At 40.3% G+C, this 27,816-nt stretch overlaps 1 protein-coding gene across 3 annotated transcripts; it reads right to left on the bottom strand.

Annotated features, from left to right (window-relative positions):
- Positions 1–219: 219 nt before the first annotated feature.
- On the bottom strand, positions 220–27,506 carry parga (poly (ADP-ribose) glycohydrolase a). Of its 3 annotated transcripts, none has more exons than XM_028603229.1 (18): positions 27,269–27,506; positions 26,592–26,657; positions 25,700–26,353; positions 25,425–25,557; positions 24,895–25,017; positions 24,692–24,772; positions 23,839–23,913; positions 19,963–20,055; positions 18,615–18,769; positions 13,247–13,326; positions 13,083–13,143; positions 12,216–12,291; positions 10,237–10,384; positions 4,547–4,625; positions 4,293–4,401; positions 3,542–3,647; positions 2,130–2,258; positions 220–1,431 (listed from the first exon to the last, which is right to left on the bottom strand). In XM_028603229.1, exons 2-18 carry the CDS (start codon positions 26,618–26,620, stop codon positions 1,250–1,252), a joined length of 2,313 nt encoding a protein of 770 aa, XP_028459030.1. In that variant the 5' UTR covers positions 26,621–26,657; positions 27,269–27,506; the 3' UTR covers positions 220–1,249. The 3 variants fall into 3 exon arrangements, with proteins under 3 accessions (XP_028459030.1, XP_028459029.1, XP_028459031.1); XM_028603228.1 differs by having other exon boundaries at positions 26,592–26,654; XM_028603230.1 differs by lacking the exon at positions 27,269–27,506 and adding an exon at positions 27,098–27,189 and having other exon boundaries at positions 26,592–26,654.
- Positions 27,507–27,816: the final 310 nt, after the last annotated feature.

Below are 27,816 nucleotides of genomic sequence, written 5' to 3'. Positions count from 1 at the left end.
TCTATGAATAATTAAATCATCTTGGTGTAACAAAACTACATACTGAAAATACAGCAAAAATGCTTCTTGACATAATTTTGTGTTAAACATTCAAATGTGGAGTGAGACTATGAAACTAATAAACAGCATGGTCTCGGAATGATTTTGCTAAGGTTTTGCTTGTATTGTGCTGATCCTTTGGTCATTAGGCAATAAATCACATTGATCTGAGCAAAGAAATACCATTTTAAAAGGATATACTTTAATTAAGAAATCATAATTAAGAGTACAACCTAAAAACCTAAAGTACAATACTATGAAATACATTTACAGTCTTTAATTATATTCATGAACCCATTATTAAATAGAACCCACGGTCAATCAGAAAATACAGTAAATAATAAAAACACAACCGTATCCCCAAAATAAAGGTTGAGTAAAAACATTAACAAAAATAATACTTTACGTGCAATTCTTTATCTGCTCCCTCCTATATTTGTATATACAGTAGCACTGCTGTGCTTAACACTGAATATTTTTGAAAATGATTAGGTTACACGGAATAGAATCAAAGGTCTAAAGATGAAAATGACCATACATTAAATGTTTCGGATCTAATACCGATAACATTTATTGATATGAAAATAAGGACTATATGTGTGTTGAACATTGACATCCTAGGGAATATAAATGAGCAGCATATATGTGTAGAATATTTGATAAATAAATGTTACCCATGCATAGACTACAGTATGGCATCTTATCATCTCTCTGCTTTCAGGAACCTCACCACAGCCTGGGTTCGGTAAACAGAGAGGACAACTCATCCAAAAAGTAGCAAACACAATAAAGGACAAGATAACTAGGGATGTCTTATCATGTCCTGGATTATTAATAATGAAAAGTGTCCACAAACATGCATGATGAATATTTGGCCATGTGTGTAATTAATGTAAAAACAAAAGAATTCCACATCGCACTTAAACTAAAGAAAGGCTTAACAGCAACCAGGATTTACTATTGCTATAAATCTCTGAAACATTTCACCACATTTGGTGACATACTACGAGGCTCCTATAATACCACCAACGAGAAAGGCAAAACTGTGTTTTGGTAGTTTGTGTTTTGGGTTCACAAACTTAAAGGGAGCGTGTGTGAGACAAAAAGAGATTGTAAGCACAAGGCTGAGAGCACATTGAAGTTTGTGAACCTGGAGTCTCTTTTACACGGAGAGACAGCGGAGGGAGGTTAAGTTGCAACTCTAGCCGTGTTAATGAGAGTCCGATGTTACAGGGGACATCCCAGAATCCTTAGCACAGTCCGGGGCATCAGCGGGCGTGGGGGAAGAGACTCTCTCATGGATGAAACTGTAGAGACTGATGTCAGGTCGAGTCGTGCGGCAATTCTTGCACACCGAACTGGAGTACTGGTTCAAAAGGTTGTACAGCCTCCCTGGGAGGGAAAAGAAGGGAGGTGAAGAGAGGTGAAGATAGAGAGAGGAAGAGAGACAGAGGGAGGGGATATTGCAGAGGTCAAGAGAAGGAAGAAATATGGAGGGAAATTTGAGAGAAATAGACAAAAAGGACAAACGCAGTCAAAGAATGAGCAAGAGAGACAGAAACTGTAACAAGAAAAAAAACGAAGAAAAATGAAAGCGTGTTCGGGTTCATTTATAAATCAAGTGCACGTACACTGGCACACAAGCCGTGAGCTTTTTCTCTGTAGCTCCACTTTAGGAAATGGATGGCTAGAGGGGAATTTCTCTGAAAGGCTTCAATAAATGTCAACGGAAGAAAAATGAAAAGAGGGGGAGGGGAGAGGCTGGGGTCAGTTCAGGCAGTAATCCACTCTGCAGCAGAGGCTGAATGGATAGGCTGAGGAACGGAGAGGGCCCATAAAGTGGAATAACTTAACATTGAGATGGACTGTATTCTGTTATTTATGCATACTGTCCCTGTAATGACACCAGCAAGGACAACCTCCATGTGCTGTATGAGCCTCAAGAGCCCCACAATCCTCCAGTGGTTGGTAACATCACCATTCCGGTTCATTATGCAATTTAGTGTTAAGAGCTCAACAGTGGCAGGGCAGAGCGTCTAACTGCTGCAACAAAAAATATTAAAACATTTGGTTTTGTGTGCGAGTCTTACCGACGGTGACTTGTCTCTCAGTGAGGAAAGTGTGTATTTCGTGAACATCTCTCATAAGCTGAGCATCTCCAAATGTGAAGTACGCCAAGTCTCTCCCGGCCTCTGCTGCAGCCATCAACTGAATCAGTGCTGAAAAAGTGAGAAGGAGAACGCTAAAGGGAAATCCAGGCAACAATAATATACCGTATTAGCATCATTAGTATCCTTCAGTTTCAGAACGAAATCATAAATGTGTAATTGGCCGCTGAAAATAAGCTGAGGAAAAGAAGTAATTGGTCAATAAGCTGGACAAGGTACGGCTTCAGGCAGAAAAGAACACGAGTGACAGGGGCAATTTATATCAGAAGAGTAAATAATCCCCCATTGGTAGCATAGCCTCATCAACAGCACTCACTCTTTCAGCCTTGCAAATTAGGTCTTACGACCTTTAAATATTTAACAGAATGGATAATGATTCCAGATTAAAAAACACAAAACAAACATAATTTGCAAAAGGTCTGTAATCTTTACAACATAACAGCTCGGTCTTATGTAACTACCACATCTCAAGTCAGCTCCGGGACTATAATGTAAAATAAAATACAGTTGCCTTCTAAAAATACCAGCTATGCTAATTCCAGGGCTAATAAGAGGGGTCCCCGGCAAGCTAATATCATCCTCAGGGACTAGTCCAGTGGATCTATTCATAGCGTGCTGCAGAGAAAATTAACAGCTTTAGTTCTAAATGAAACTGTACACAAACACACCCATGTTACTCCAATCGCATTTGCATTCATATTGCAGGACATTTATGTGGAAATGTGGGTTTTAGTCCAGCACAGCCTCCATGGATGATAAGTATGAACGAATATACAGATAATTAAAATGTTAGAGACAATTGACCAGAAACCCAAAAATGTGCAGTGTAGCGTACTGAAGGGCACAGTAAGGGGCCCCCTGCTTGTGAAGAGTGAGGTTGTGTAAGCCCACAGAGACCTGAATCAGCCTGGATTTATGGTGTCCCATCCCTGTAATCAATTGCCCTTTTAATGGAAAATAATAAATGTGTGTCAGCTGATCAATAAAGGGAGGGATGGAACGGATGAGTGACACCCTGGGAGAGCTACTAATTGACCAGAAGTGCTAGAGACAGACCGGCATCTGTGACTGTGCCGTCCAGTCCTTCAATGGCTGGGACAAGCAGTGCAGATGAATGGCTGATCCTGTCTGAGCAGCTAATATTTACCTCATGCTTGAGAATCAAGAATTTATATTTTAATGTAAGCAATATTACGTATCTGCTAAACTACTGTATATCAGTAGTACCATTTCAGCTCTCATGTATGAAAAAAAACATTGATTCCTTCACACGTGTCACTATACAGTCTTTTCCTATCTATCCGAATGCATGTTTGTAATTCAGCCAATGATACCTTTAAGCCGTGTGTCTCCACCAAAAGCTCCACAACCCCAGTTGCCTGTGGCTACTGCAGAGAGGTGCTTGCTGTTGGCTTTATTTCGGAAGAATCCGCAATATGCCTAGGATAAAGGGAAAATGGGAAAGTGAGGAAGAAAACAAGGAGACACAAGAGAAACCTTTTCAATATTTTTTATCTCTTTGCACAATATAGATTTAGAATATATAGAAAATATATGACGCATGACATTTTTGTGGGTTTCATGCAAGCTAAACATCAAAAAGCAATAATGTTTAAGAGTAAGCCTCAGCTTAAACCATAAGTATGTTTTAAGAAATGCAATAACGGCTTTAAAAAATGCACACAGGTGCATCATTTTTTGTCTAACTCCTCAACAGAAAAAACTGTAGTAAATGAACGTACCACTACTACAGATAGGTGTTGTGTACCATTAGTATCGGCCAGATAAGTAGCTCTGAGCTAAATTCAGTGGTGTTACAGTTCACTAAGCCTTTAACATCTTTGCAGGTGATACCTGACAATATGTCAAAGTTTACCACCATGAGCTTTTGGTCAAAAACATCATAATGTCCAGCTTCATCCTATTTGTCACTTTAGGTTCAGAGAGTTGACACTATATTTTATAGCTTTCTTGTGTCCTTTCACAAAGACACATCTGTTTGAGGAACGTGTAATATTTTATGTAAGCCAAGCATATTTTTTATATAGTTCTGTGCAAACACAGACAAGGACATCTCTCTCTCACCTTGTTAAGTTCTCTGGTTATCTTTTCAGGGAGAAACTGTTCTAAGAAATGCCTGAATTTGAGAGCATCAATGGCCACAATCTCTGTACAGCGTCGCTGCCAGTCGTCCCTGGAAATGAAAGAAAAGCAATGAGAGATGGGATTGACAATGACTTAGAAACATTTTCCTATCATTATGCAAACGTTTTCTGAATTAAAATATCAAAACAAAGCAATTCCAAAATATGAAATAGTACTATGTGAGTAAAATATACCTGGCAGTCTCGTCCTTGTGGCTTGTCTTCCATTTGTAACTCTCAGCATAGCCAGTGTATTTACTGTACTGTTCAGTGCCTGCAAAACAAGAAATAAAGTCAAGAAAAAAAGACATTACTTTTTTTTATTCAGCAGCCAGAACACACAGTTGGCCTATATCGGTTTCTGCGCCTTATTTCTTAAATCACATTTAGTGCTTTTTATGCTCCCCATGGGAGTACACAGTATCAGCTTTTATTGGATTGTCATAAATAAAGGCCAGTGACTTAATAAGTAATCCACTTTGGGCTTTGAAATGAAAAGCTTTCAGCCATAATAGGAAGAACTGGTTAGAACAGAAAAAGCTAACCTTGGCCACATTCGCAAAAAATGCTTGCAAAACATGAAACATCTTTGAATCATTCATTAACAGACAGGGTAACACTCCGCTGATGGAAGTTAGCCTTGTGTGTGTACTGGTATGTGCTCGGGGGTTAGCGCTCGAAAGATTTCATCATTCGTCATTACAAATACAGCTGCACACAATTCTGAAAGTGATGCCTATTAAAGGCTCCATACATTATGCATTAGGTATGAGGAAGTTTCACTGCACTTCAATGAAGAGCAGGTGATTAGCATAGCCTTTTAGGTTCTACTGTATGTACTGGCAGAGTTACGTATACTACTAGAAGAAAATATCGAAAGTATTTTAAAAGCAATGCTGTCATTCTCTAAAAGTATCTCTTTGAAGAGCAGTAATTAAACGCTGCTTTTACTTTCTCATAATTGGCTTCATTTAATTTCAAGCATGTACCATCTGCCAATACTTGAAGTCTAAGCAGGAATGATGATTTTTTTTTTTTCTATGACAAAGTATGACTCAAGCTAATGGCCTGTACTGGAGCCAAAACATCACAACACAAAAATGACAGTACAACCGGGCAAAAGAGAGTTGTGTTTCTATGTAAAGTTTTGGATGAGTGAACAAAAACATTTATTTTAAACATCTTGCACCATTGAAAACCCATATCACTTTCTCCATCAACAGAGCTGCCCTTCTCATCCTTCACCTTGATAATATTTACCATGGCAACTGTCAATGAGAGCCTCCTGGAATACAGGCTTCCATCACTAGATTACATTGTGACCATCTACCTTCCAATCTGAAAACGCCTATGGACAAAAACTGATGTGACACATAAGTTCCAAATGCACTGGATGACCCATGTTAAGACACCTAAGAAATATGATTAACTCGACAGAAGAGAAAAACTAACGCAGAAGAAGAGAAACAGATATAAAGAGTCTAGAAACAGAGACAAGACTTTAAGAGGAAACACTGAATGTGTGCAAGGAATAATCTGCAAGGTTTAAATGAATCTATGGCATAATTGGCCCATTCCATTAGTGGAGCAATGACCTTAGTTGGGCAATAAATTCCTTTCTGTCCAAATGTAATAACGTTAAGTGGAGAGGAGGAGGAGGGAAAGAGGGCGGGAGGCAGAATGATGGGAGGCAGGGAGGGGCATGGTGGCTAACCACTGAAGGTGACTTGGAAGGGATGGGAGTTACAATGAAGACAACATGGCGCCATACAAAAGAGACGATGCTTGGCTTGCTGACAGGAGGGTACTGAACGAGACAGAAGTCAATTTTAATGGTGGCTAAATAGAACTGACTGTGTGTGTGTGTGTGTGTGTGTGTGTGTGTGTGTGTGTGTGTGTGACCAGTGTGGGTCTGGGGTAATAACACCTCGGTGGCTCTTCCTTTTCTCTACTCTGCTGTTCTGACCAGCCTATGTGCAACAAGCAATGTACAGTTAGTAGTGGGTGCTGAGGGTGCCCATCAGACCATGCACACTCCTAGTCTCTTCATACAGTGGGGGAAATAAGTATTTGACCCCTTGCTGATTTTGCAGGTTTGCCCACTTACAAAGAATGCAAAAATCTACAATTTTAATCATATGTACATTCTAACAGTGAAAGACAGAATCCCAAAGAAAATTACAGAAAATCACATCATATGAATTTATTAAAATTGATAACCATCTGATGAGGAAAAACAAGTATTTGACCCCCTGGACAAACACCATGTTAATATTTTGTAGAAAAGCCATTATTGGCCAGACAGATGTCAAACGGTTTTTATAGTTGGTGACAAAGTTTGTGCACATTTCGGCAGGGATGTTGGCAACAGACAGGGAATTTTAAGCTCCTCCAAAGATTTTCAATCAGATTCAGGTCTGGAGACTGGCTAGGCCACTCCAGAACCTTGATGTGAGCCACTCTTTTGTTGCTTTGGCGGTGTGCTTAGGGTCGTTGTCGTGCTGAAACACCCATCCTCGACCCATCTTCAGCTCTTCACTGAGGGAAGGAGATGTCGGTCCAGAATTCCAATACATGGCCCGTGAACAAGCATGATGTTGCCACCACCATGCTTGACGTCTTTGGGTTGTACTGGTGTTCTTTGCCCTCCAAACAGTTGAGGCCTCATCTGACCACATCACCTTCTTCCAGGCCTCTTCTGAGTTCAGGTGGTGAATGGCGAACTTCATGCGGGCCTGAGCAGGGGGGACCTTTGTGTGCAGGATTTCAACCCATGACCATGTGTGTGTTACCAACCGTTTTGTAACTGTGGTCCCAGCTGCCTTCAGTTGATTCATCAGTTCCCCCTTGTGGTTTTGGGATGATTCCTCACCGTTCAAGTTGATCAATCAGGACACCCCACGAGGCAAGATCTTGTGTGGAGGCCCAGACCGAGGGAGGTTGGCGTGGTGTGGTGCTTCTTCCATTTCCTGATAACTGCACCGACAGTTGTCTCCAAGTTGTTTCCGATTCTCTTGTAGCCCATCCCAGCCTTGTGCAGATCAACAATCTTGTCCCTGATGTCCGTGAAACTTGCCCATGGTAGTGATGTTGGATGCTGGTTGTTTGGGTGTTCAATTTTATACAAACGAGGTGAGGCAGGTATATTTGATGTAGATAATTGGTTCGGATTGGGGCTGTGTCTTAAAGAAAGACTAACTGGCCCTTGCTGTTTGTCCAGGGGGTCAAATACTTGTTTTTCATCAGATGGTTATCAATTTTAATAAATTCATATGATGTTTTTCTGGAATTTTCTTTGGGATTCTGTCTTTCACTGTTAGAATGTACATATGATTAAAATTGTAGATTTTTGCATTCTTTGTAAGTGGGCAAACCTGCAAAATCAGCAAGGGGTCAAATACTTATTTCCCCCACTGTATGTTGTTTGTCCACGTGTCTCTCTTGCTAGGCACAAGTTCAAAGAACCAACAGAATCCATCAAGTGCAGACATTTGGAAGCACCATTTATATTAAAGTTATTTTACATGCCCTTGTGTCAAACAGATGGATTTATCAAAGAGGATAATGATGCCTCTTGTGTCATCAAAGGCAAATCTAAAGTAAACATCTGATTTTAATGCCCCAGTGAAATACAGGCACCAAAGCAGGACAAGTGGATGTTAAATATCTGTTTTGTCAAGCTAGATAAAGTGGAGCTGCTCCCCCCGCGACCCGACACCGGATAAGCGGACGAAGATGGATGGATGGATAAAGTGGCAATAAAATACATACGATGTGGGCATAAATCAATTGACTCAACTGAGGCCATTTCGAAACGCTTTACAATGACACTACAAATTAAAATAATGAGGTTAAATTTAAACATGCATGTTTTTGACTGAATTAAGCACAAGCCTTCATATTATGTCCACCCATACATTTATATATTTAAATTTTCTGGCAGTAATTGCACAGCCGTGATCCTAATCTGGGCTTGCCGTTACTTTGACCAGTGGTGGGCGAGGTACAGCTGTGAGGCAGGGAAAAAGGTAGGCGGAGGTGGGCGGGTGACAGGGCACAACACTTAGCGAGGTTGACCCAAGCAGAGTGAGTTGGAAGTTAAAGAATAGAGTAATTCTGCTGGAGAGAAATGAAGAATAGCTGGGCAGTCCCAAGTGAATCGATGCAATGGATTTACCCTCAGACTGGATGGAGGGACAGGGGTAAAAAAGAATGGAGCCCAATAAACACACAGGGCTCAATGAACTAGAGAAAATAACTCAGAGGCGAAAAACAACACCAGTTTAGCCAATGGTATGTGTAAGTAGAAAGACATGATATGTGTGTGGTTTCTATAAGAGAAAGAGGAAAGCCAAATAAAAATACACCAAACACACCACATGGCATGAAGGAGCAATACTGTATATAAAGAATATTCCCCGTGTGGTAGCATCATATTTGTTCTGTATAGATTGTACTAGTATTTAATTCCTGCTTGTAATGGGGTTTTCACACCTGCCTCATTTATTTTGGTTGAATCGCACTAGAGTTCGTTTTCCCCCCGCGGTTCCCATTTCTGGGCAGGTGTGAATGCAGCAAACGCACTCGGATGCACATCAAAAGCGGACCAAACAAGCGTACCGAGACCTCCTTGAAGAGGTGGTCTTGGTATGCTTTCAAACGAATGCGGAGCGGTTTGTTTGTGGTAAGAACGTGATCGGACCTCAAACAGACCCAACTGCACATTTTTGGACTAAACTAGCTGCTGTAGTCAGCTGTGCTGTGCTAGGATGACCAGGGCTACAATCAACCCACGCAGTTGTCTCTTCATAGTAGGATAGCGGCATGTTGTCTGCTGGCTTTTCCTCCTCTTTGTTTACTTCCGGGAGTTCCGTTAGAATTTCCCCGCATGGTAATTCTGACTGATCGAAGGGCAGTAATACAAAGACAAAGAAGTTTACTAAGACACATCTGGCCAATGATGTGAATGTTGTCACATAACTTGTGTTGCTGAATTTTGGTTTGTTTCACCAACTCATCAACTGATTCGGACCAAAGCAAACGGCGTGGTGTGAAAAGAAACCGAAATGGATGAAAAATGCTACAAAGTATAATTTTTTTGCCATTGGTCCAGACCAAATGAACAGAGCTACAGATGTGAAAGCACCCTATGCACAATGCGTAAGGGGACTAAACTTATCCCCATATACCACGACGAGAGCTAGATACCACCACTCTGGTCTTAGCCACAAAGTACATTGTTTTTCTGTAACTAGTGATTCACAAGATGCTAATTGGCGGATAAAAGCAGCAAAAAAATATACAATGGCAGCAATGGCACACAGTCTGTCTGCTCTACAATGGTTCCATTCCCTGCACAATGTGGGCTAATAAGCACCATGTCACAGAAATTCTTAACTGGGTGGAAACCTATAAATAACCTGACTTAATATCTAGTCTCTGTATGAGGACATTACTACATGTGTAAAAAAAAAAAAACATTCAGCCACTGGTACATGCAATAACATCCATGCTCATTCATTGGCCCGAACGTATTAACATAAGGCCAGGGTTGGAACATAGATTAACCGGCCTTCAGGCTCAGCTCCCTTTTCACCGCAACAGTCTGGTACAGCGCCTGAAACACTGCAGACTACATTTTTTATGCTAACAGTTGACTATTCTGTAAATCTGAAGCAACAACTCTACATTTGTTGACAATACATTTCTGTTTAATCACATTTTCCAACAACAGATGAAGTGGACACAATGAACCACAAGGGAGGAAGGAACAGACTGAGTCAATTGAAAGAAGCATACATGAAACAAGTGTTTAACAGGCGTAGTCATTAGTGCCATACAAAGCAGAACCTGAAGGCTGATAATGCATGTGTGTGACTACGTACCTGTGACGATGAGGCATTCATTGTGTTCCAAAGCTTCAGTAAAGAGTCGAGAGACAATGAGTTCAGTGTTGATGAGGAACCTAATCTCTTCCTGGACCAGTCCATGTCCTGTTACTCCACCACCTACAAGCCTGTTTGCAAAGTCCACCTAATTAAAGGAATATAATGGGAAAATAAAAAGAAGAGTTAACCAAAATGGCACAGTCAATCCCATAGTTAAATTCACAACAAAACAAATTGTTAACATATTGTCTTGCCCATTCAATGCAGTTGAGAAGAACTGTGAGGTTTAGCTACTGTCACTCCCATTATTTGAACAAATGACTCTATTAGTGTCTCCTTATTAACTGTCACCCACTGTGGTCATTTAACACAGATAGATGTCTAAGGATCACTACACTGCTGGAAGCTTGTAAATAATCAAATTAAGAAATCGTAGCAAAACAACATACATTTTACAGAGATGGTTCAGATATCTATAAAATACAATTAATGGTGAGCAGAGAAGTAATGCAACATCTGCATGAATGTGTGCATACTGCCTCCATTTTTTAAAATGGGATAAGTTTATTGGCATTACTTAGGGAGAGAGGAAACACTCCGACTGTCCTTTTTAAAAACAAGTGGGTACTTCACACTCACCCTTAATATTTGTAATTCTTAAGTCTAGAAGTCTCTTTACTCTATAGATAGGTGGGAACTGATCCCTGATGAAGACCAAATATTTTACAATTATGTTGTTCTCAATAGAGCTAGAACAATATATCAGCTGGGATAATGTATTGGCCAATACAAGCTCATCGCAGATACAGTTTATCGGTGTAAACAATAGTCAATAGTTAAATAATTTGCAGAACCAAAATGCTGAAATATATCTGAGATAATTTATAAACATCGTTCCAAATAAAAAGTTGCTTATGTTAAGTATCATTATCTGATTTTTAGAGTGCTGAAACAGTTAAAAATGAATGAAATGATGCTACAAAAGTGCACATGCTAAACGAAGTTTCCCAAATGGAATTTTAGCCAAATCTTTTGATGTGATCCTGGAGCTTCCTGCCATGTAAGCCCACTCCTTGTTTTTGTGGCATGAATAAGAGGACAGTCCATTAAATCGCAATGCTGCTATTCAAACAGTCTGTCAGGGGTGAGGGTTCTGCTCACTGGCCCACAGCTACGTCAATCTGTGTGACAGAGTGTGTGTTTGTATGTGCATGTGTGTATGTTGTCTAACCAGTCGCTCAACTCACCTCCTTCACTGGTTCACCCCTCACCTCACCCCCCTCACCCTTCAATCTCAGTTCCTGACAGAATGACAGCCCACTCTGCCCTATCAAAAGTCAACACACAGCCAGAGCCCAGCCTGCTGAGGTAGCCATCAATCCGCCTGCAGGACTCCTGGCCCAGTGGGTCGTCCCAGTGAGATGGCTCACCCTCGTCATCTTTTCCTCCATGCGCCTCCTCCCTCATCCCCTACCCCATGGTCTTCTCCTCCACCCTTGCTACTCTGAGTTACTCAAGTGTACATACATCAGATGTCAGCTTCAGTAAAATATGCACCAGCTATCCTGAAACACTGAGGGGGAGTGGGGAGATGGTGTGAATCAATGCAGAAATACAGCCAATAACCTTCCCAGATATGCACAAAAATGATTCACCCGATTTTGACTTTCTGCAGGTGGTGGACGACCATTCAGACAAGCAGTTAAAAAGCTAAACAGAAGGCATGGTGATGGTCAGAGTCATGTTTGTTAGGTTTGACACACAATAACAAGTGCAAAACAGGCATGCTACAGTGCATCAAATCTGACACTCCAATAATTTTGTCTGAGTTTGTGGTTACAAAAAGAAATCCTTGTACAATGATTGGGGGGCACTGGCAGGAAAAAATACCTTTATTACGCCAGGCTATATAACTTGTTCTACTTGGCATTAGATGCAAAACAGCGTTAGATGCAACACAGTAAACAAATTCCTACCTGCAGCATCCCATATCCATCATCCTCAATCGTCCCCTCACAAGTGATGTGTAGGCGCTTCAGCGGAGTCTGGGAACTTGACAAAAAAGCAAAACTTTAAGTTCTTCTTTTAAAAAGAGTAATTAATTGTATTAATACAATAAAATAATTCCATAAAGTTAAAGAGGTGAAGCCACAACACACTTCAGCAAAATGTGGATGCCCCAAACAATTTCTGGAGGTTTGAAAGAAACATTTCAAGTCATTACATTCTTTGGAGCAACAGCGTGAACTTCTTTAATCTCCTCGGATAACTTCTGCACATCTAAATTTAGGAATTCACTGGCATTCTTTTTGGCAGGCTTACTCAGGCTTTGTTAGCTTGGATGGGAAGCATTTGTGAATCAAACCTAAGCTTTTGGTCACAATTCTGATGGCATTTTAACTGCCACCTCAACCTCAGGTCTTTTCACAAATTGAATCTGTATTTCGCACCATTCAGTCTCACAATCCCACCTGCTAAAAAAGCCACCAAGCAGCACAGTGCTGCCATCATTATGTTTCATGGTAGGACTGACTGAGCTGTGCACACGAGCAGCAGAGGAACTCTGATGCGTTGATGTTGTTTGAGTGGGCCTCCTTACTCTACTCAGATAACATCAACCCAATTCAGATTTGTTCAATCAAGTTGCGGGAACATCTAAATTATTTTTTACACAATTTAACCACATTTGAAGTGTCACTGTATGAAAATAATATTTACTTACTGACCCAAAACATAGCACAAATGTATATTCTATCTCCTTTATTATGGCTTGTTGTGGGTAGATAATAACAAAAATTCAGCTCATTAAATTAATAATGTAGTAGAAGAGAATACAGTAATACCTTTCCCAGTTTGGAGGATTGTTCAGCATTTGTCTTGTGAATGTAACAAGACCCTTGGGCTCTTGGAAAAAAAGAAGAAAAAAATGTTCATCAACTGAAAAACATAGAGAGCATTACAGAGAAACAACCGCTGCAACATCATGTTGGATGTTATTAATGCTTACTGGTCTGTGTAACTCTCCTGAAGTAACACAGCAGAGTTCTCAATTTCTCAATTTTTCTTGGTGAAGAACCATCAAATAACCTGAAAAAGAAAGCAAATGGGAATTTGAGTTCACAAGAGGTTTTTGTAGGGTACTGACTTTGTCAAATAGTCTATGTGAGACTTTAGAGTCTCTAAAAAAAAGAAGAAAATAAACTAGTTTTACTCAAATATATATATGTATATATATATATTTTATATATGAAATAAAATGTGATGTGTTTTAGCAGATCAGAGACATGGATGTTTCACTCAGAGTGATTATCTAAAGCTCACTGCACAACCATGCCACAGCATGACTTGAGTGAGGTCAAGCTTTTATACTGGCAAGATGTCTCTCCCATCTACCTCTATTCTTTACACAATGGCACTGCCTGAGGCCATGTTCCTGTTCTTCAGTTTCCATAAAAACTAGGGTGGATGGAGGGAGGAGGGAGGGGAAGAGAGAGAGAGAGAGAGAGAGAGAGAGAGAGAGAGAGAGAGAGAGAGAGAGAGGGCATCGGGTGGACGGCTTAAAATCACCCTATACTGGTGCTTTCCCTCCATTAAAAGCAACCTAAGATGATGAGTAATCCCAGTTCAGCATTCATCTTTGCTGCTTTCTGCCCAGACCAGTAAAGAAATAAAAACAGAGGGGGTAAATTATGTAAAAAATGTAATTTACTACAAGGCTTTCAGTAAGAAAAAAAAATGTATTAGGCAATTCCTGCATATCAAATGTGTTTTTGTCACTATTTACATTCTTTGCCCAGTGTTTTACTCGTGCACTGGGAAGCCCCCCACCCCATTTCCCGTAGTAAGTGTCAATTTAGCATAATGTACCTTGGAGGATAACCTGCCTATGAGACAGTGTAAGTGAAACATAGGTGGGATGACGGGGAGATTTCCAGTATAGCCGCAAATCATACCTTGCTGAAGACAGAGGGGCAACTAATTATGAAGGATTTAGTCACAAAATATATTGCAGCAATTTTTTATTTTCAAGGATAGTCACATTAATTATTTGGTTCTTATGTACTGTAACATTACTTACTACATAAAGTGCACCAGGAGACAAGATTACTCACAGTTTTACCTTTTCCAATAAGGTTATTTTCTTGCAAATGAGGTAGGCCATTTCATGGTCACTCAGCTCAGAAACAAAAACAGAGGATTTATATCTTAATAATGAGCTTGCATTCTTTACTAAACTGGCTTCCTATGTCATTTTCATTTTCTCATACAGAGGAAAACACAAGCTAAAGAGATAAGTCTGCCTTCTTTCCTCTCCTTCGAATCTATCCGTCACTTAATGGAGGACAAACCTTGACAGTTCTGCCAAAACAGCAATCAGCAGATTGCTTGCTGCTCTCCTTGTCCAAGACAGAGTGCTACTGTAGCGGATAAGTGAAGTGATGGACGCTCCCTCAATTACAGGGGGAAAGGGAGGGCCAGTAACGATCCCGGGCCCATTTTAGACTGCACTAGTTGTCTTGTCTCATCTTTTCAGAAACACCAAGACTTTTTTCCCTCTCGCTCTTTTTTGTATTTCACTGCCGGCAGAAATGCTGATAGTAAAGGCAGGCCTGCAACCAAGTGCTGGCATGGATCTGAAACAGCCAGCCCTCCAACTGGAATCAATTGTTACATTATTACAGAGGCCTCTTCACTTAGTCGGCCACTAATGTTTTGATGTGGAGGCAGATATCATGCACCATTACAGATGACTGATTATGAGAGCACAAATAAGGTTCAGATAAAAATGAGGGAGTTGAAGGGGGGAATATGGACCAAATCACACATGCAGCTGTCAGTCAGTCTTGGTCAGCTGTATTGGAACATTAGGGATTTGGGGTTACCTGACAGCGACTGACAAAAGTGGTGGATAGAGGAGTGATTGTGTGCAAGCACTGTGCAAGACATGTAGCTTATGCTAGCAACAATACTTCCAAATATGATGATGCATTTATAAAGACATCAAACCAGTGTGTCCGTTGGAGCGACCTCTAGCTCACCCAGTAAGAGCGTGCGCCCCATGTAGACTGAGGCCTTTGCAGCGGGGCCCAGGTTCAAATCTGACCTGCGGCCCTTTGCTGCGCGTCCTCCCCCATCTCTCTCCCACCTTTCCTGTCAATCCACTCTCTCTCACTCTGAAATAAAGGGAAAAAAGCCCCCCAAAAGAATCTTTGAAACCAGTGTGTCTGTTGACCGGTCAAGCAGGAGAGTCGGGTAGGACGGAGCAACTCCTTTTCCCCGCAGCGTTTACACAGCCTCCCTATTTACCGATTTCGGGATTTCAGCATATGATTAAAGTAACATTAATGTCTAATAACACAGTGACACTTTTACTTTTGATAAAAAAATCCAGCCATATTCCTTTTATTGTATTGAAAATGTTGCACTTAAAACAAATATTTCCATTAAAAACTGACATGTTATAGGCTAATGTTTTTTTTAGTGCTGGGTAGAGATTATGCTTCACTTTATGTTGATGGCCTTAGTCTAAATTGTGTCCATATTCCTATGAAAATAACAAAACTGCATTTTTTGTTTGCACTAATTAGAAAACATTCTTTTAACAAAGATTTGACAATAAAGAAGAGTTTATGTTCCTTATGTTCTTAAAACAGTTAACTTTTTCTGCCAAATAAAAAGCAAGTTGAAATTGGCAATGTGTACCAAAAACGTACCAAACTAAACCGTAAACTGCGACTCCAAAACTGTGATATGAACCGAACTGAGTGTATATATATATATATATATATATATATATATATATATATATATATATATATATATATATATATATATATATATATATATATATATACATACATACCATGTTCTGCAAAGAGTGTCAGCACTAATCATAATAATGTATTGTCAAACCGAGGCAACATCACGAAAGGGATTACACAAATCACTAAGAAGAAGACGGTGCCTCAAAGAAATACAGGGAAATTGAGTTGTGATATCTGGACAATGCCCAGTGTGTATAGCGGTGCATACAGTCCATAACACTGTAATAGAGCTGGTAACAAAATCTCATTATAACTCTGCTACCAACTCCACTACTCCCATACACAACATCTCAAAATTGTGACCATTATCAGCTGCTATGAAGTAGGGCTGTTGGAACGAATTTCAAAAGTCGAATATAATAATCAATACTCTTTTTATATAAATAGGTTGGCTAATGTTAGCTAATCTCCCTTTTCTCATGTCTGATGAACAATAAATTACGGGAGTGAGAAATGCAAGGCATTGTGAGCTAACGTAATGTACCGAGTAACATTACTACAGGGTGCGTGACAAGCTGCGTCTGGAAATCGGAAGGAGGATGGGAAATACTGTAGCTATAACATGACTTTAAAATCGACATCCACCGAGCCAAAATGTGTATATTATTAATAATTGGCTCGTTCTGGTTTCCTAACTGCGTTATAGGAGCTTAGCTGGGAGCTTCATGGAGACAGCTAAAGTTAATGCTAGCTGCCCTACAGCTGTCAGAGTTAGTTTCAACTTCATATTTTACCTTCTAACAGCTGTACTCTCAGTAACGTGACAATCTGCAAGAAACTGGTTGCCACGATGCCGTTAGTATCGTGGCTAACACTATTGTTACTTAGTTTATGACAAATCGTTTCGGCTGTGCTTTCTAACATCATGTCATTGTGCTAACCGAGCACCGTTAGCCTTTACAACAAAGCTGCTTACAGAGTTCTCTGCTGATTTGTGTTTGTTGCTGTTTGCGTGGTGGAAAATAATGTAAACAGAGAGCGGCGTGCCAGAAATGCAATGCGCCATGTCGTAGATCCCCTTTAAAGCAACACTATGTAACTTTTAGCCCTACAGGTTGTCTCATTGGTTACTACAACTCGCGCTACCCGACGCAAGTTGTAGTTCCAATGAGACAATCTCTGAACTACAGCTGCAGCTAAAAATTACATATGTGTTGCTTTAAGGCCAGGCTGATGTTGGTAGTCCCTCTAGTGGACAGAACCTGTAACAACAACCACATGCTTATAGTTGCACTGACAATAACAGGCTTCATTTGAGCATTTAATATTCACATATTATTTGAATATTTAAAAAAATAACTAATTAAATGTGAATGGCATTATAGAGGAAGACTGACAGCTCTACTATTAAGTCTTTCTCCAACAAAGAGCAAGCTGGACCTCATTAACACAGACTACAGAAAACTGTGATAACAGACAACCTGAGTGTAACACAGCCACATCTTCTGCTGCCGTCTTCACACATTACAGTAGCAGAGCAGAGATTGTGTACTTACAGATGCAATAATATAGGCCTGATTCCACACTGCATCCCCTCCGTCCGTTGCATATAACGGTTGACTCCTCAAGATCATGAGAAGCCAGAGACAGATAGACAGGTGTGCGCTTTAAAAGTCTATCAAAACAATTTGTTTCAATTAGCCATCCCAGGCTTTCTTAACAGACCACTGGTTCTGAGTAGGTAGAAACAGAGAACACCAATTTTACACTCCTACTCTGAATCTCCTTCCCACATAAAAATACATAACAGAAACATGGAGCTCAATAAGGTACCCTGCCCACAGTCCCATCCTCAAGGCTATAAGGTGACAGGGGCAGTTACAGCACACAATGTAATCTTACAACTATTAAAAAAAAAGTAAATATGCTTTTTGACAAAATAACAAACGAGATACCACAAGCTGTAACTCTGTTACCAGCCAGATCCAGTTCACCTTGTTGTGACATTATGCATGCAAGCTTAAAAAATAAACTCCAATGTTACTGTATGTAAACTTAATGGACACTAAATGAGTTGAAGCTGAGTAATATAATTCAGTTATTAAAAGGTTTTCAAGGCAGTAGTGCCCCCATATGGAAAATTCTACCCATTTGTAGTAGATGGTTGTACTTAATCATGAAAATATTACTAATCTTTGAATATATTCGATACACAATTACTGGACAGAACACTACTGAGAACATTGTGAGACTGTAATTAAGCCAATAAAAACTGGGCAACACGGAATGTTCCGTAATCATTGAGGACCAGAAAATAGTATAATGATGCCAATGAGTCCAATCATGCTCCTGTCAGACAGCATCGTAAGCTTCTTCTTGAAGCATACAGACCAATGCGGCTAACTCAGGATCAATATCGGAGTCTGAGATCTACTCTTTCTCCTGATTAAAGTAATGGCTTACAAAGGGACTCCGCAAAAAGCTCAAGGGGCAAACCTCATTTTGTGGATAAAATACTAATGACCTGCAGCTCACTCAATTACTCTAGAGAGCTAACTGATAATTGTTTTGTGTGTCTCCAGTTTTTTGCAAGGGATGATGTGCCTTTACCTGTAGAAGTTGATCTCAGGATAATTGCAGTACTCCGACTTGCGGGAGTTGCGTCGAGGGAAAGTGCAGAAGAAGGCGTTGGCCAGAAGACATGCTATTTGCTCCTGAGACAAAGTCAGGGAGTGGTTCATCCTTGACTTCAGTAGGGGAATTGGCTAGAAAGAGAGAGGAAAAAAGTAACAAAGAGACCAAACCTGAGGGACTGGAGATCAGAATGGGAAACGTAGGGACAAAAAAAGATGCGCAAGAAACACACAAGGTTACGTGGTTGTAGTACTGTGGGTCTGATGGCTCATGGGGATAGATAATTAGTTTAGCAATCTAGCAAGCAGAGGAGACAAGGAGAGTTCCATTAGGTAAATGGGTGGTAGTAATTAAGGTCCTGGTTTTCTTGCTCTCCCCCCCGGTTGGTTCAGTCAGACACACGGGGCCCATCTATCTTCACTGATTAGGGCTAAAGAGCCTCCCAAGGCTGCCCAGTTAGCAAATCAATACCAGCTCTAATAACACACACATAAAAAAAATTAGCCTTGACGCCTAATACTGCAAAATAAAGCGGAGAGTCAGAAAGCTTTATTATCCAACCGCTACAAATGATTCTGAGGTGAAATCTGTACCAGAAATTCCCTTTCTTAGTTAAACCTGAGCATCTTCAATGTCCTGCCCCTGTTTCTGTCTCCGGTAGCAACCAGAGAGATTTTCCTATCCTGCCCACAGTGGGAGCTGAATTAAGTTTATTAAATTAAACTATGGACTATGGAATAGATAACTGAATTACAGAAGTACCAATGTTGGGATTTTTACATTGCTATAACTGATGACGGACAACGAAAAAATAAAGACAAATGGGGATGACATTTAAAAGCTCTGTGACATGGATCAGCTCCATTTAATGCGAATAAAAGAGAGGGCCTTGTTTCTCAAAATATATTGCTCAGAGGAGGAAGGGCTAGTGTGGAAGTCCAAAGGAATTGACTGAATTTTGAATTTTAGAAGAGTCATTTCCTCAAGTGCACAAGCATGACACATCAGATGGATGACTGGAAATGAGACGGGCCTCTCCTCTCGCAGCCCTTTTTTCTAATGAAGCAGTTCTTGATATGGACCAAAAGGGGCATTCATTATATAGCAGTTCTAACTCATGAGCTGATCTTGTATAACATCCACCATCTAACCCTTTGCCTCTCCTCTCTGCTGACTGCACGCACTTACATCCTTCCTCCAATATCCCTTAACACTGCAGAGCTCTTTTTAAACCCACTGTATCACAAGTTCAATTCACACAACTCCTTCAAGCCCCCTAAACATAAACTGTGCGCATATTCAAAAAATAGTAAACTGCACTTACCATTGTGCAGAGGACAGGAGCACGGAGTGCGAGGTCAACCATAGCTGGCAATACGATCTCAAACAGGTGTTGTAGTTCAGAATGCTCAAGATACTGGAGAGAGGAGAAAAAAAAGCAACATACATGCAGAAGTACTGTTAAATGGTATATCTCTGTGGAGCTCACTGCCTAGTTAGGCAGGCAGTTACTCAGAGCCAGCAGTCAGAGTGACGGATTATATTGGTCTGTAACACCACTGATTTTTCCAACCAAAAAGTTAAGTCGCAACCAAATAATTTTTACCTCCACCAAGTAGGTTATGTTTTCAGCTCGGTTTGTCTGTCAGCAAGATTTAAGAAAAACTACTAATACATTTCTTTCTTTTTCTGTTAGTTTCTGACACATTTACATTAAAATTCTGTTATCCTTATTTTCTAGAAAACAGTCTGGTTCAGTGATACCTTATTTTGTACAATGATACTATCACTATCAGTTTTTGAACAGTTCATCCCCACTTTACCTCAATTTCGATTTCAACTGAAAATACAATGACGTGTAAAAGCTCAACATGCAATTTCCAATCAATAATTTATTTTAGAGTTTAGTGTTGTTTTGTTAGGACAGAGATACAGTATGGCCCTGCCAGCTACTTGGTGAAAAGTGTAAATAGTCTAATAACTGTTTGACAGTGAGTGTGAGGTCATAACCCAATACCAGTAACCAATATCTAAGGAAGGATGCTCAATTTTCTCACATCCAACAAGAAAGCTCAATGTCAGTTAAATGAAATAGAGGTTTATTGTTGTTTCAGGGTGAACTCCCACTCTTCAGATATCAATAATCCCAACACTTCAGCGTTGAAAGAAGAAATAGAAATGCTGCAGAGCTGCTCGCTACACAGAACCATTTTCAGAATAAACCAGCATCAATCTGGGAGCGAGCCTGCCACGGCCGAGGCATCCATACTTCAGCCTAAAGCTTACCTCAGCATCCATCTGCAATTCCCTCTAAAATAAACACCCAGTTATTCCATCACAGACTCAGATTTACAACGCAATCACTTATGAGTGTATTGGCTTTGAATGTCACTGTCATCAATCACTTGACTTACTCTATCAAGGTAAGGGGAGCTTGTGCTGATTAAATGGACCTTCTGGAAGAAATGCAAATGACCAATTGTGGAGAGAATGGCAGGGTGGCTTGATTTTCAACAGGAAGTCTTTGGTGGGTGATTTGGCCGGGGGCATTTATATGGCTGCAGAGCAGGTCTGACTAAATGCTGTCAGAAGTAATGAGTTGGCAGACATCATAAAGCGCTCCTGTGGGACTAATAGATGGTAGTTGGTTATGCGGCAGGAGGAGGGTAGAAATATGATCCCGAGCCTTTCCGCAGCTACAGCCGCTGGCCACCACGGTAACACACAGGTTAGGCTGCACACACAAACTATACCTTTCACATCAATACATATGATAGACTGCGTTCTAGCGGGACAGTCCAGATTTACTGCTGCATAGGCTAATGATCGATTACACTCAGATCTTCCACCCATTTTGGTCTTTAACATTTTTTTAATTTCCTGGCAGTTAAACACACCCAAGTCTCAATTTCACATATTTATTTAGAGGTCTAAGAATGTTTTATAGAAACGGAGATAGAAAAAAGAAGTGACCGAGCACAAAAGTGAGAGGGATGAGTGTTTTGTTGTCTTGCTGCTAAATGTTCATGCACTATTGGGACATCAGCTGTACTTACTCGTAGACTGCTTTCCTGCTCAGCCCTCAGACATTCATCAGAAAGTGACACAGTGACAGTTTCATTTGGCAGGGGAAAAACACTAAGACAACTTACAGACAAGCCCTAATTTGGATAACTTTTTTTCCTATTGCTATTACACATTGAGCGGAGTGTCAATCACTGGCCCAGGGGCAATGTACCTCGTGACAATTACCCCAATGCTGCACAAATGTTCCTCCAGATTTAATTAGGTGGTCCTGGCTGAGGAGTGCAACCGTTAGGATTCAAACACACACACACACACACACACACACACACACACACACACACACACACACACACACACACACACACACACACACACACACACACACACACACACACACACACACACACACACACACAAACTGGAGCGAAAGAGGAGTAACAATGAAAAAAAGCATACGCAGACAAGCAGTTAAAATAATTCTGTCAATTACTCATCAATTTGGTGGCCCAAACAGCAAAACAATTCAGTCTGTGATTCTTCTGTGTGTGAAGAGTTATCAAGTATGCATGTCTGCTGTAGAATGGCAGCTGTTAATCATTGCTGCTCAATTTGTTGGCAGGAAGCTTTGAATGATCCCTCATAACTGAAAGAAATGTAACTGATAGAAAGCAGTCACAACCAGTATCTATTTTGTATATGTACATGTGCATCTATGCACATTCCTGTATGACTTTTGTCCAATTACTGCACATCACTTAATTTGGAGTTCTATTAACTTTTAATAATCAAACCTTGACTTCATGAAAAAATACTGGGAAATACCACGCGTAGGGCAACAACAGAGTCCTGGAAGGGTGAGTTTCTTGCTGGCATTACTGAGCATCCTTGCAGATTTAACGGAACCTTTTAATTAAATTGGATTAAGCTATAAAAAGGCTCTGGTGGCTATTGATCTACCAAGCTATCTGCTTTACATTGAGAAATTATTTCAGGGAGGAGAAAAAAAAAAGACCATTTTGGAATGGTCTGAATTTAGCTGAGTAATCAGTGATGATAAGGGACGGACATCAAGTTCAGATATCAATCTGACTGGACCGTAGCAAGCATGAAATGTTCCCACTTAGTTGTAAGAGCTCCATTGAAATAATGACCTTGTTCCTAATGGAACTAACAAAGATACTGAGTTTGACAATAAACTACATGCTTTACTAAATGTAGGTAACCAAATTAGGCCTCTAGCTGAAATTGGTTTGCTATCTACACAAAGATTCTGTCTTCTTTTTGGCCACTTTGGGTGGTAATATGCCATATACTCACATCGAAGTAAATACACTGCCAGTAGACAGGCAGTACTACTGTGTCTACAGGATTCTGGGAAGGAATTTCTGCAAAAGGACTGAGGCTTTATTTGAAAATGGTGATTTCTAAAATAGTTTGAAAAAGTAATTTCATAACAATGAAAGACAGGTAAATAATCATCCCACATGGGAAGAAGTTTCTTTGACAACAGATATGTTATTACAGTCCCTAACTGTCTAAGCAGAGGAAAATAAGTGTTTAAAGAAAGGAGAAAGACAGAAAAAAAGAAAGACATCCCCATGGTTCACCCGCAACAGCTGCCGCCGCCATGCTCTGTGCTCATCTGTCCTAAATGTATGAAGCATATTAGCTCCTGTGAGACTCCCAGGTACTGGCAGGGGACAACGCACACTGATGGGCTTGCAGCCAAACAGAGGAGAGCAGACTCCCTTTGCGATAACAACTCTAGTTTAGTATCAGCTTTAGCTTAATTCTTCATTAAGGTAATTTTAAAGACATAATTAATCATGGTGAGTTAAACAAACAATGCCAGCAAAGTTCACAGGGGCTGACTGTCAGAACTGTGATGCGCACAACGGGTTGCATTTCACTGATAAGGTGTGTATTTATATGTCAATTCTATTACAACAATTACAAATATGAAAGCCTGTTATATAGCAAATTAATAAATTAGAATACAAAATAAAGTAGTGTTTCTTTAAATTAAGTTTCCCACCCAAAGTATACAGCAAAGATGCATACCTAAGACATATTTTGACAGTTACAATATGAGCAGCAGGCTTGAGTGAAGCTGTTTTAATCATTCTGCTTTATCTTTGGTACAAGACCAGCCTATAAAATGCAGACAGCTTACCTCTGTGCAAAGAAGGTTTAGGGCAGTGAAGTCCCATTTCTTTGCATGGGCTATGTTGTATCTCAATATAGCATCCTGTAGAAGAGAATACAGAGTTATTTATTCAGAGAAGACCATTTTTGAATATATAAACTGTATGGCAGCAGTTAACAGCAGGTTTAATGCACAAAAATAATCATGATCTTAAATTACAAAGCTTCTTTTACAACAGGTTATGTTTGTTGCAAACTCTGCCACCCTGTGGTTGTTTATGGAATAGGTCTTGTATATTTGTAACTCCTGTGACAGTTTAATTGGAATAATACCTTAGAAATTCTCCAGTATGAAAGGCATTCTGTCCAAATAAGCCAACGTTTTATTTTTAAATAGCACCTTGTCCTTACCTTTTTTTAGTTTCCATCAACACCAACCTCAGCTGTCCATTTTTGAACAACCAAAAACAAGGTTTTCAAAAATGCTTGCAGGGTGGAGAACTCTGAAAACAAGAGTCACATTTTGCTGTGGATGGGAAAAACTAAACTTTTGGCCAAACTGATGACTGCTCAGACATGTTCAATACTGTTTTGGAGTAACGTTAAGAAGCCAACTTTATGTCTGCAGTCACTTATTACAAACTTAACTGTGTGTTCAGCTCTACTGAAACACAACGTCGAGACTTAACGGGTTATAATGCATAATGTTGTTGTTTGCCAACATAAAGACGATGGAGAAAAAGACAATTAGCACTTTTCCTAACTTTTGGTGTTTCAGTACAGACTTATGGAAGTCACTTTCCATTTAAAAGGTGTTTATCCTGTCTTAGTGATGACACATATTATGTTCAGCAGAGTCCAGCCCAGCACTGTTGTCTTACCCTCACATCCAGAGAACTTTTGAACCCTCCCTGCAAGGCAGTGCGGATCAGCTCCCACCGACTTTGGACACCACCTCCATCCTACATGACACAACAAATGACAAATTGCTTTTATGAAAACGTTCCTACAGTAACAAACCTTGTTGTGGTACATGGTTTGTTTTGAAAAGCATGCAAAGCTGTGATGCAATAGTATACTATACCTCAGTCTCCATAGGAAACAGATTCTTCTCAGAGCAGGGCATCTTCACAAACACATCATCCCACGCATCTTTGAACTTGCCGGGGTATGGAACAGGGACCTCTCCCTCTCTGAGGAGATCTGTCTGTAACAGAAACAAAACGGCAGGAAAATGATGTGCTTTTTCTCAAACAGTAATTAAAAGTCCAGCATTCTTGTGATTAAGGGGGTGATGGGGAGAATCTAGCTTGGATGGCAGTGGTTAGTTGATGTTCAGAGCAAGTAGTAGCTATACAGCAGCACCCACAGTGTTGCTGTGGGACTTGTAGTGGAGGACACAGTATGATAGGAGCTTTACTGACAAGAGGCCCTGAGGGGAATATGGAGGATGGTTTCCCATGTTTCCCTGTCTTGTTCTCCCTTATTAAAACACAGTACAGAACCACCACACAATGCCCAGTCACATATGCATGTGCATTTTTATGACTGTAGCATTCTTTACAACATACCACATACAAAGATCACACATAGTACAAGTGGCTGTTTACTCACCCGGACTGTGACAGTGTGGTGAGGCGCTGCTTTCAGGTGAGACAGAGGGGGAGCACACTGGGGCATTCTGTTCAGCTCATCTATGGGTGTCCCCAGCCATCCTCTGTCCATGTTATGAAATGCGAATGAAACTCTGTAACGCAACAAAAACAGAACAGGGCAGTATGCTACACAATTACTGAAGGACATTGTGAGCATAGTGGAGCTAGGACACTACAGGCATTTCATTAATCAGCAAAGACAAAAAGTGTAACACAGAAAATGTTCACAAGTACCTTTCAAAAAGAGCACCTGACTGGCTTCCAATTAAGTCCTGGCTCATATCAGATGAACCACAGTGACTGTACTGAGCTATCTCAGCATCCTCTGTTCCCATGGCAACCAGATTGACTTTTTCTTTGACCAAACATCCAGAATCAGAGTCTTTGACAAACTGCTGTGATTCCTTTGCAAAGCCAGAGTCCTCTGCACAAGCACTGCCATCTAAATCCTTGTCTGAGCTTGTCACAAACAGGGTTTTACAGATGGGGCTGTCCGGACTCAGCATCTCCACATCACTGGGTGTACTGACACCCTTCTTAGGACTACTACTAAGACAGAGAGTGAGTTTTGGATTTGGAGCGTGTGCAGCATCACCAGTTGTTTTAACAGGGTGAGGACCAGGTGAAGTGGACCTTTTAGATTTCTGTCCATTAGAACAGGATGTTGGGGCTGTGTTATTTCTGCTGCCTGTAAGAACAGATTCATCCAGCCCACCTGCAGAACCACAGTCCACCGAAGTCTGAGATGCTACGTCATCTTGCATGTTCTCCGTTAGTGCACCGTCTTTAAAAGTGTCACTCTTTTGTGGTACACAAAGAGTTCCATCTGTTAAGTTTGTTGTTGGAACATCATTCTTTACATCCTCTGGCGTGATTTCAGCAGCCATACTGCAGCAGGACAGAAGGAGAACAAAGTGAGAGAAGGCCTTGTTAGTAGGCTGAATCTACAAAGTGTACACTTATGATCATAATGATGCAGCTTCCCTTTTCCCAGAGTGCACTTTGTTAGTAGTATATTCTATGTGCTTAATCCTTAATTATAAACTTAAAAAGGTCCAAGCATGTGGCCAGCCTTAAACAAAAAGCTTCATCACCCAAAATCCTAATGCTAACTTGACTGATTTACCTTCTTTGAGAATCCACCCCTTCATCCATCTTCGACTGGTCAGACAAGATGAATCAACAACAGCTGCTTGACAAAGAAATCATTCACATGTTGAGAAGATGCGACATTGATAATTGTATACATGCCTACAAAGTAATGACATATCTATATACTGTCCGTTTTCAGGTGACACTGAACTTCACATACAAAGCGGTGTTTATGTCTGGTCTTGGACGGAAAATACACTCAGACCTTTGGTCTATTTCACTCAGGTCATGAGGCTGGGCAGAGACTTTCGATTCATCCTCCTGCCTATAAGGTATCAGTTTCAGTTTCTGACAGTTATTTGTAAAAACAAGCAAGAAAAGCTGCTGCTGGCAGGTTCCACACAGCTACAATTAGCTAGCTAGCTAACTAACCCCAACTAACCACTTCTAACATTAACGTTACCTTCACCGTAAAAAAAAAAAACATTAGTAGTACAATGTTTCTTTCCAAAAGAATATGGTTAGCTAGTAGCTTACTACCTTGATGCGAACACATCTTGCAAGACAAAAAAAAAACAAGTCATCTTGAGCTAGCTAACTAGCTTTGCTTGGCTAAAGATCTAACGTTTTGTAGATAGCGCTAGCTAACGTAACATGATCAAGCTAACGTTAGCAGTGCTGTGTCCATTAAAACGAAGAGATACAACTTACAAGAATGCCCTTCTTTGTGTAAGAATTCTGAGTTAGATGCATTACATCATTATTTATTTATTTTCATATACAACTATTTCTCCCCTGAACATATCACCAATATCACTCATGATATCGTCCGGTTTACTGTCACTTCGTTGTTGCAGGCAGCTGCTGCACCGTGACCATAGACCGTGACGGCAGGAAAATCGGGACCAATCCAGACATGTTTCTTGGGAAAGGAGGCGTGATCATGAGTCGGTATCCTAGCAACTTGGTCTAAAAGGAGTTTACTGTCGTGCAAACAAGGCAAGTAAAGTAATTTAATTCATATATCTGTAGTAAAAAAATCCTTACAAACGTAGCTATGTAATATTTCCCACACAACAAGACACTTTATTTTATGTTATACTTGGTTTTAGCCTTAGTTTATTTATTTTTTAATAACTTAAATTAGCATTCGGTTTTCTCTTTATTGCCGTCATGTTACTGACATAAGTTTTGTTTTTTATTAAGTGAATTTTTTCAAAATAAGTCTAAATAGATCTAGGTAACCACCATGTTGATGT

Source organism: Perca flavescens, chromosome 17, assembly GCF_004354835.1.
Source record: "Perca flavescens isolate YP-PL-M2 chromosome 17, PFLA_1.0, whole genome shotgun sequence".
NCBI classification, from domain to species: Eukaryota; Metazoa; Chordata; class Actinopteri; order Perciformes; family Percidae; genus Perca; species Perca flavescens.
The sequence above is the reverse complement of the archived record's forward strand: the minus strand, read 5'-3'. Positions and strand labels throughout refer to the sequence as shown.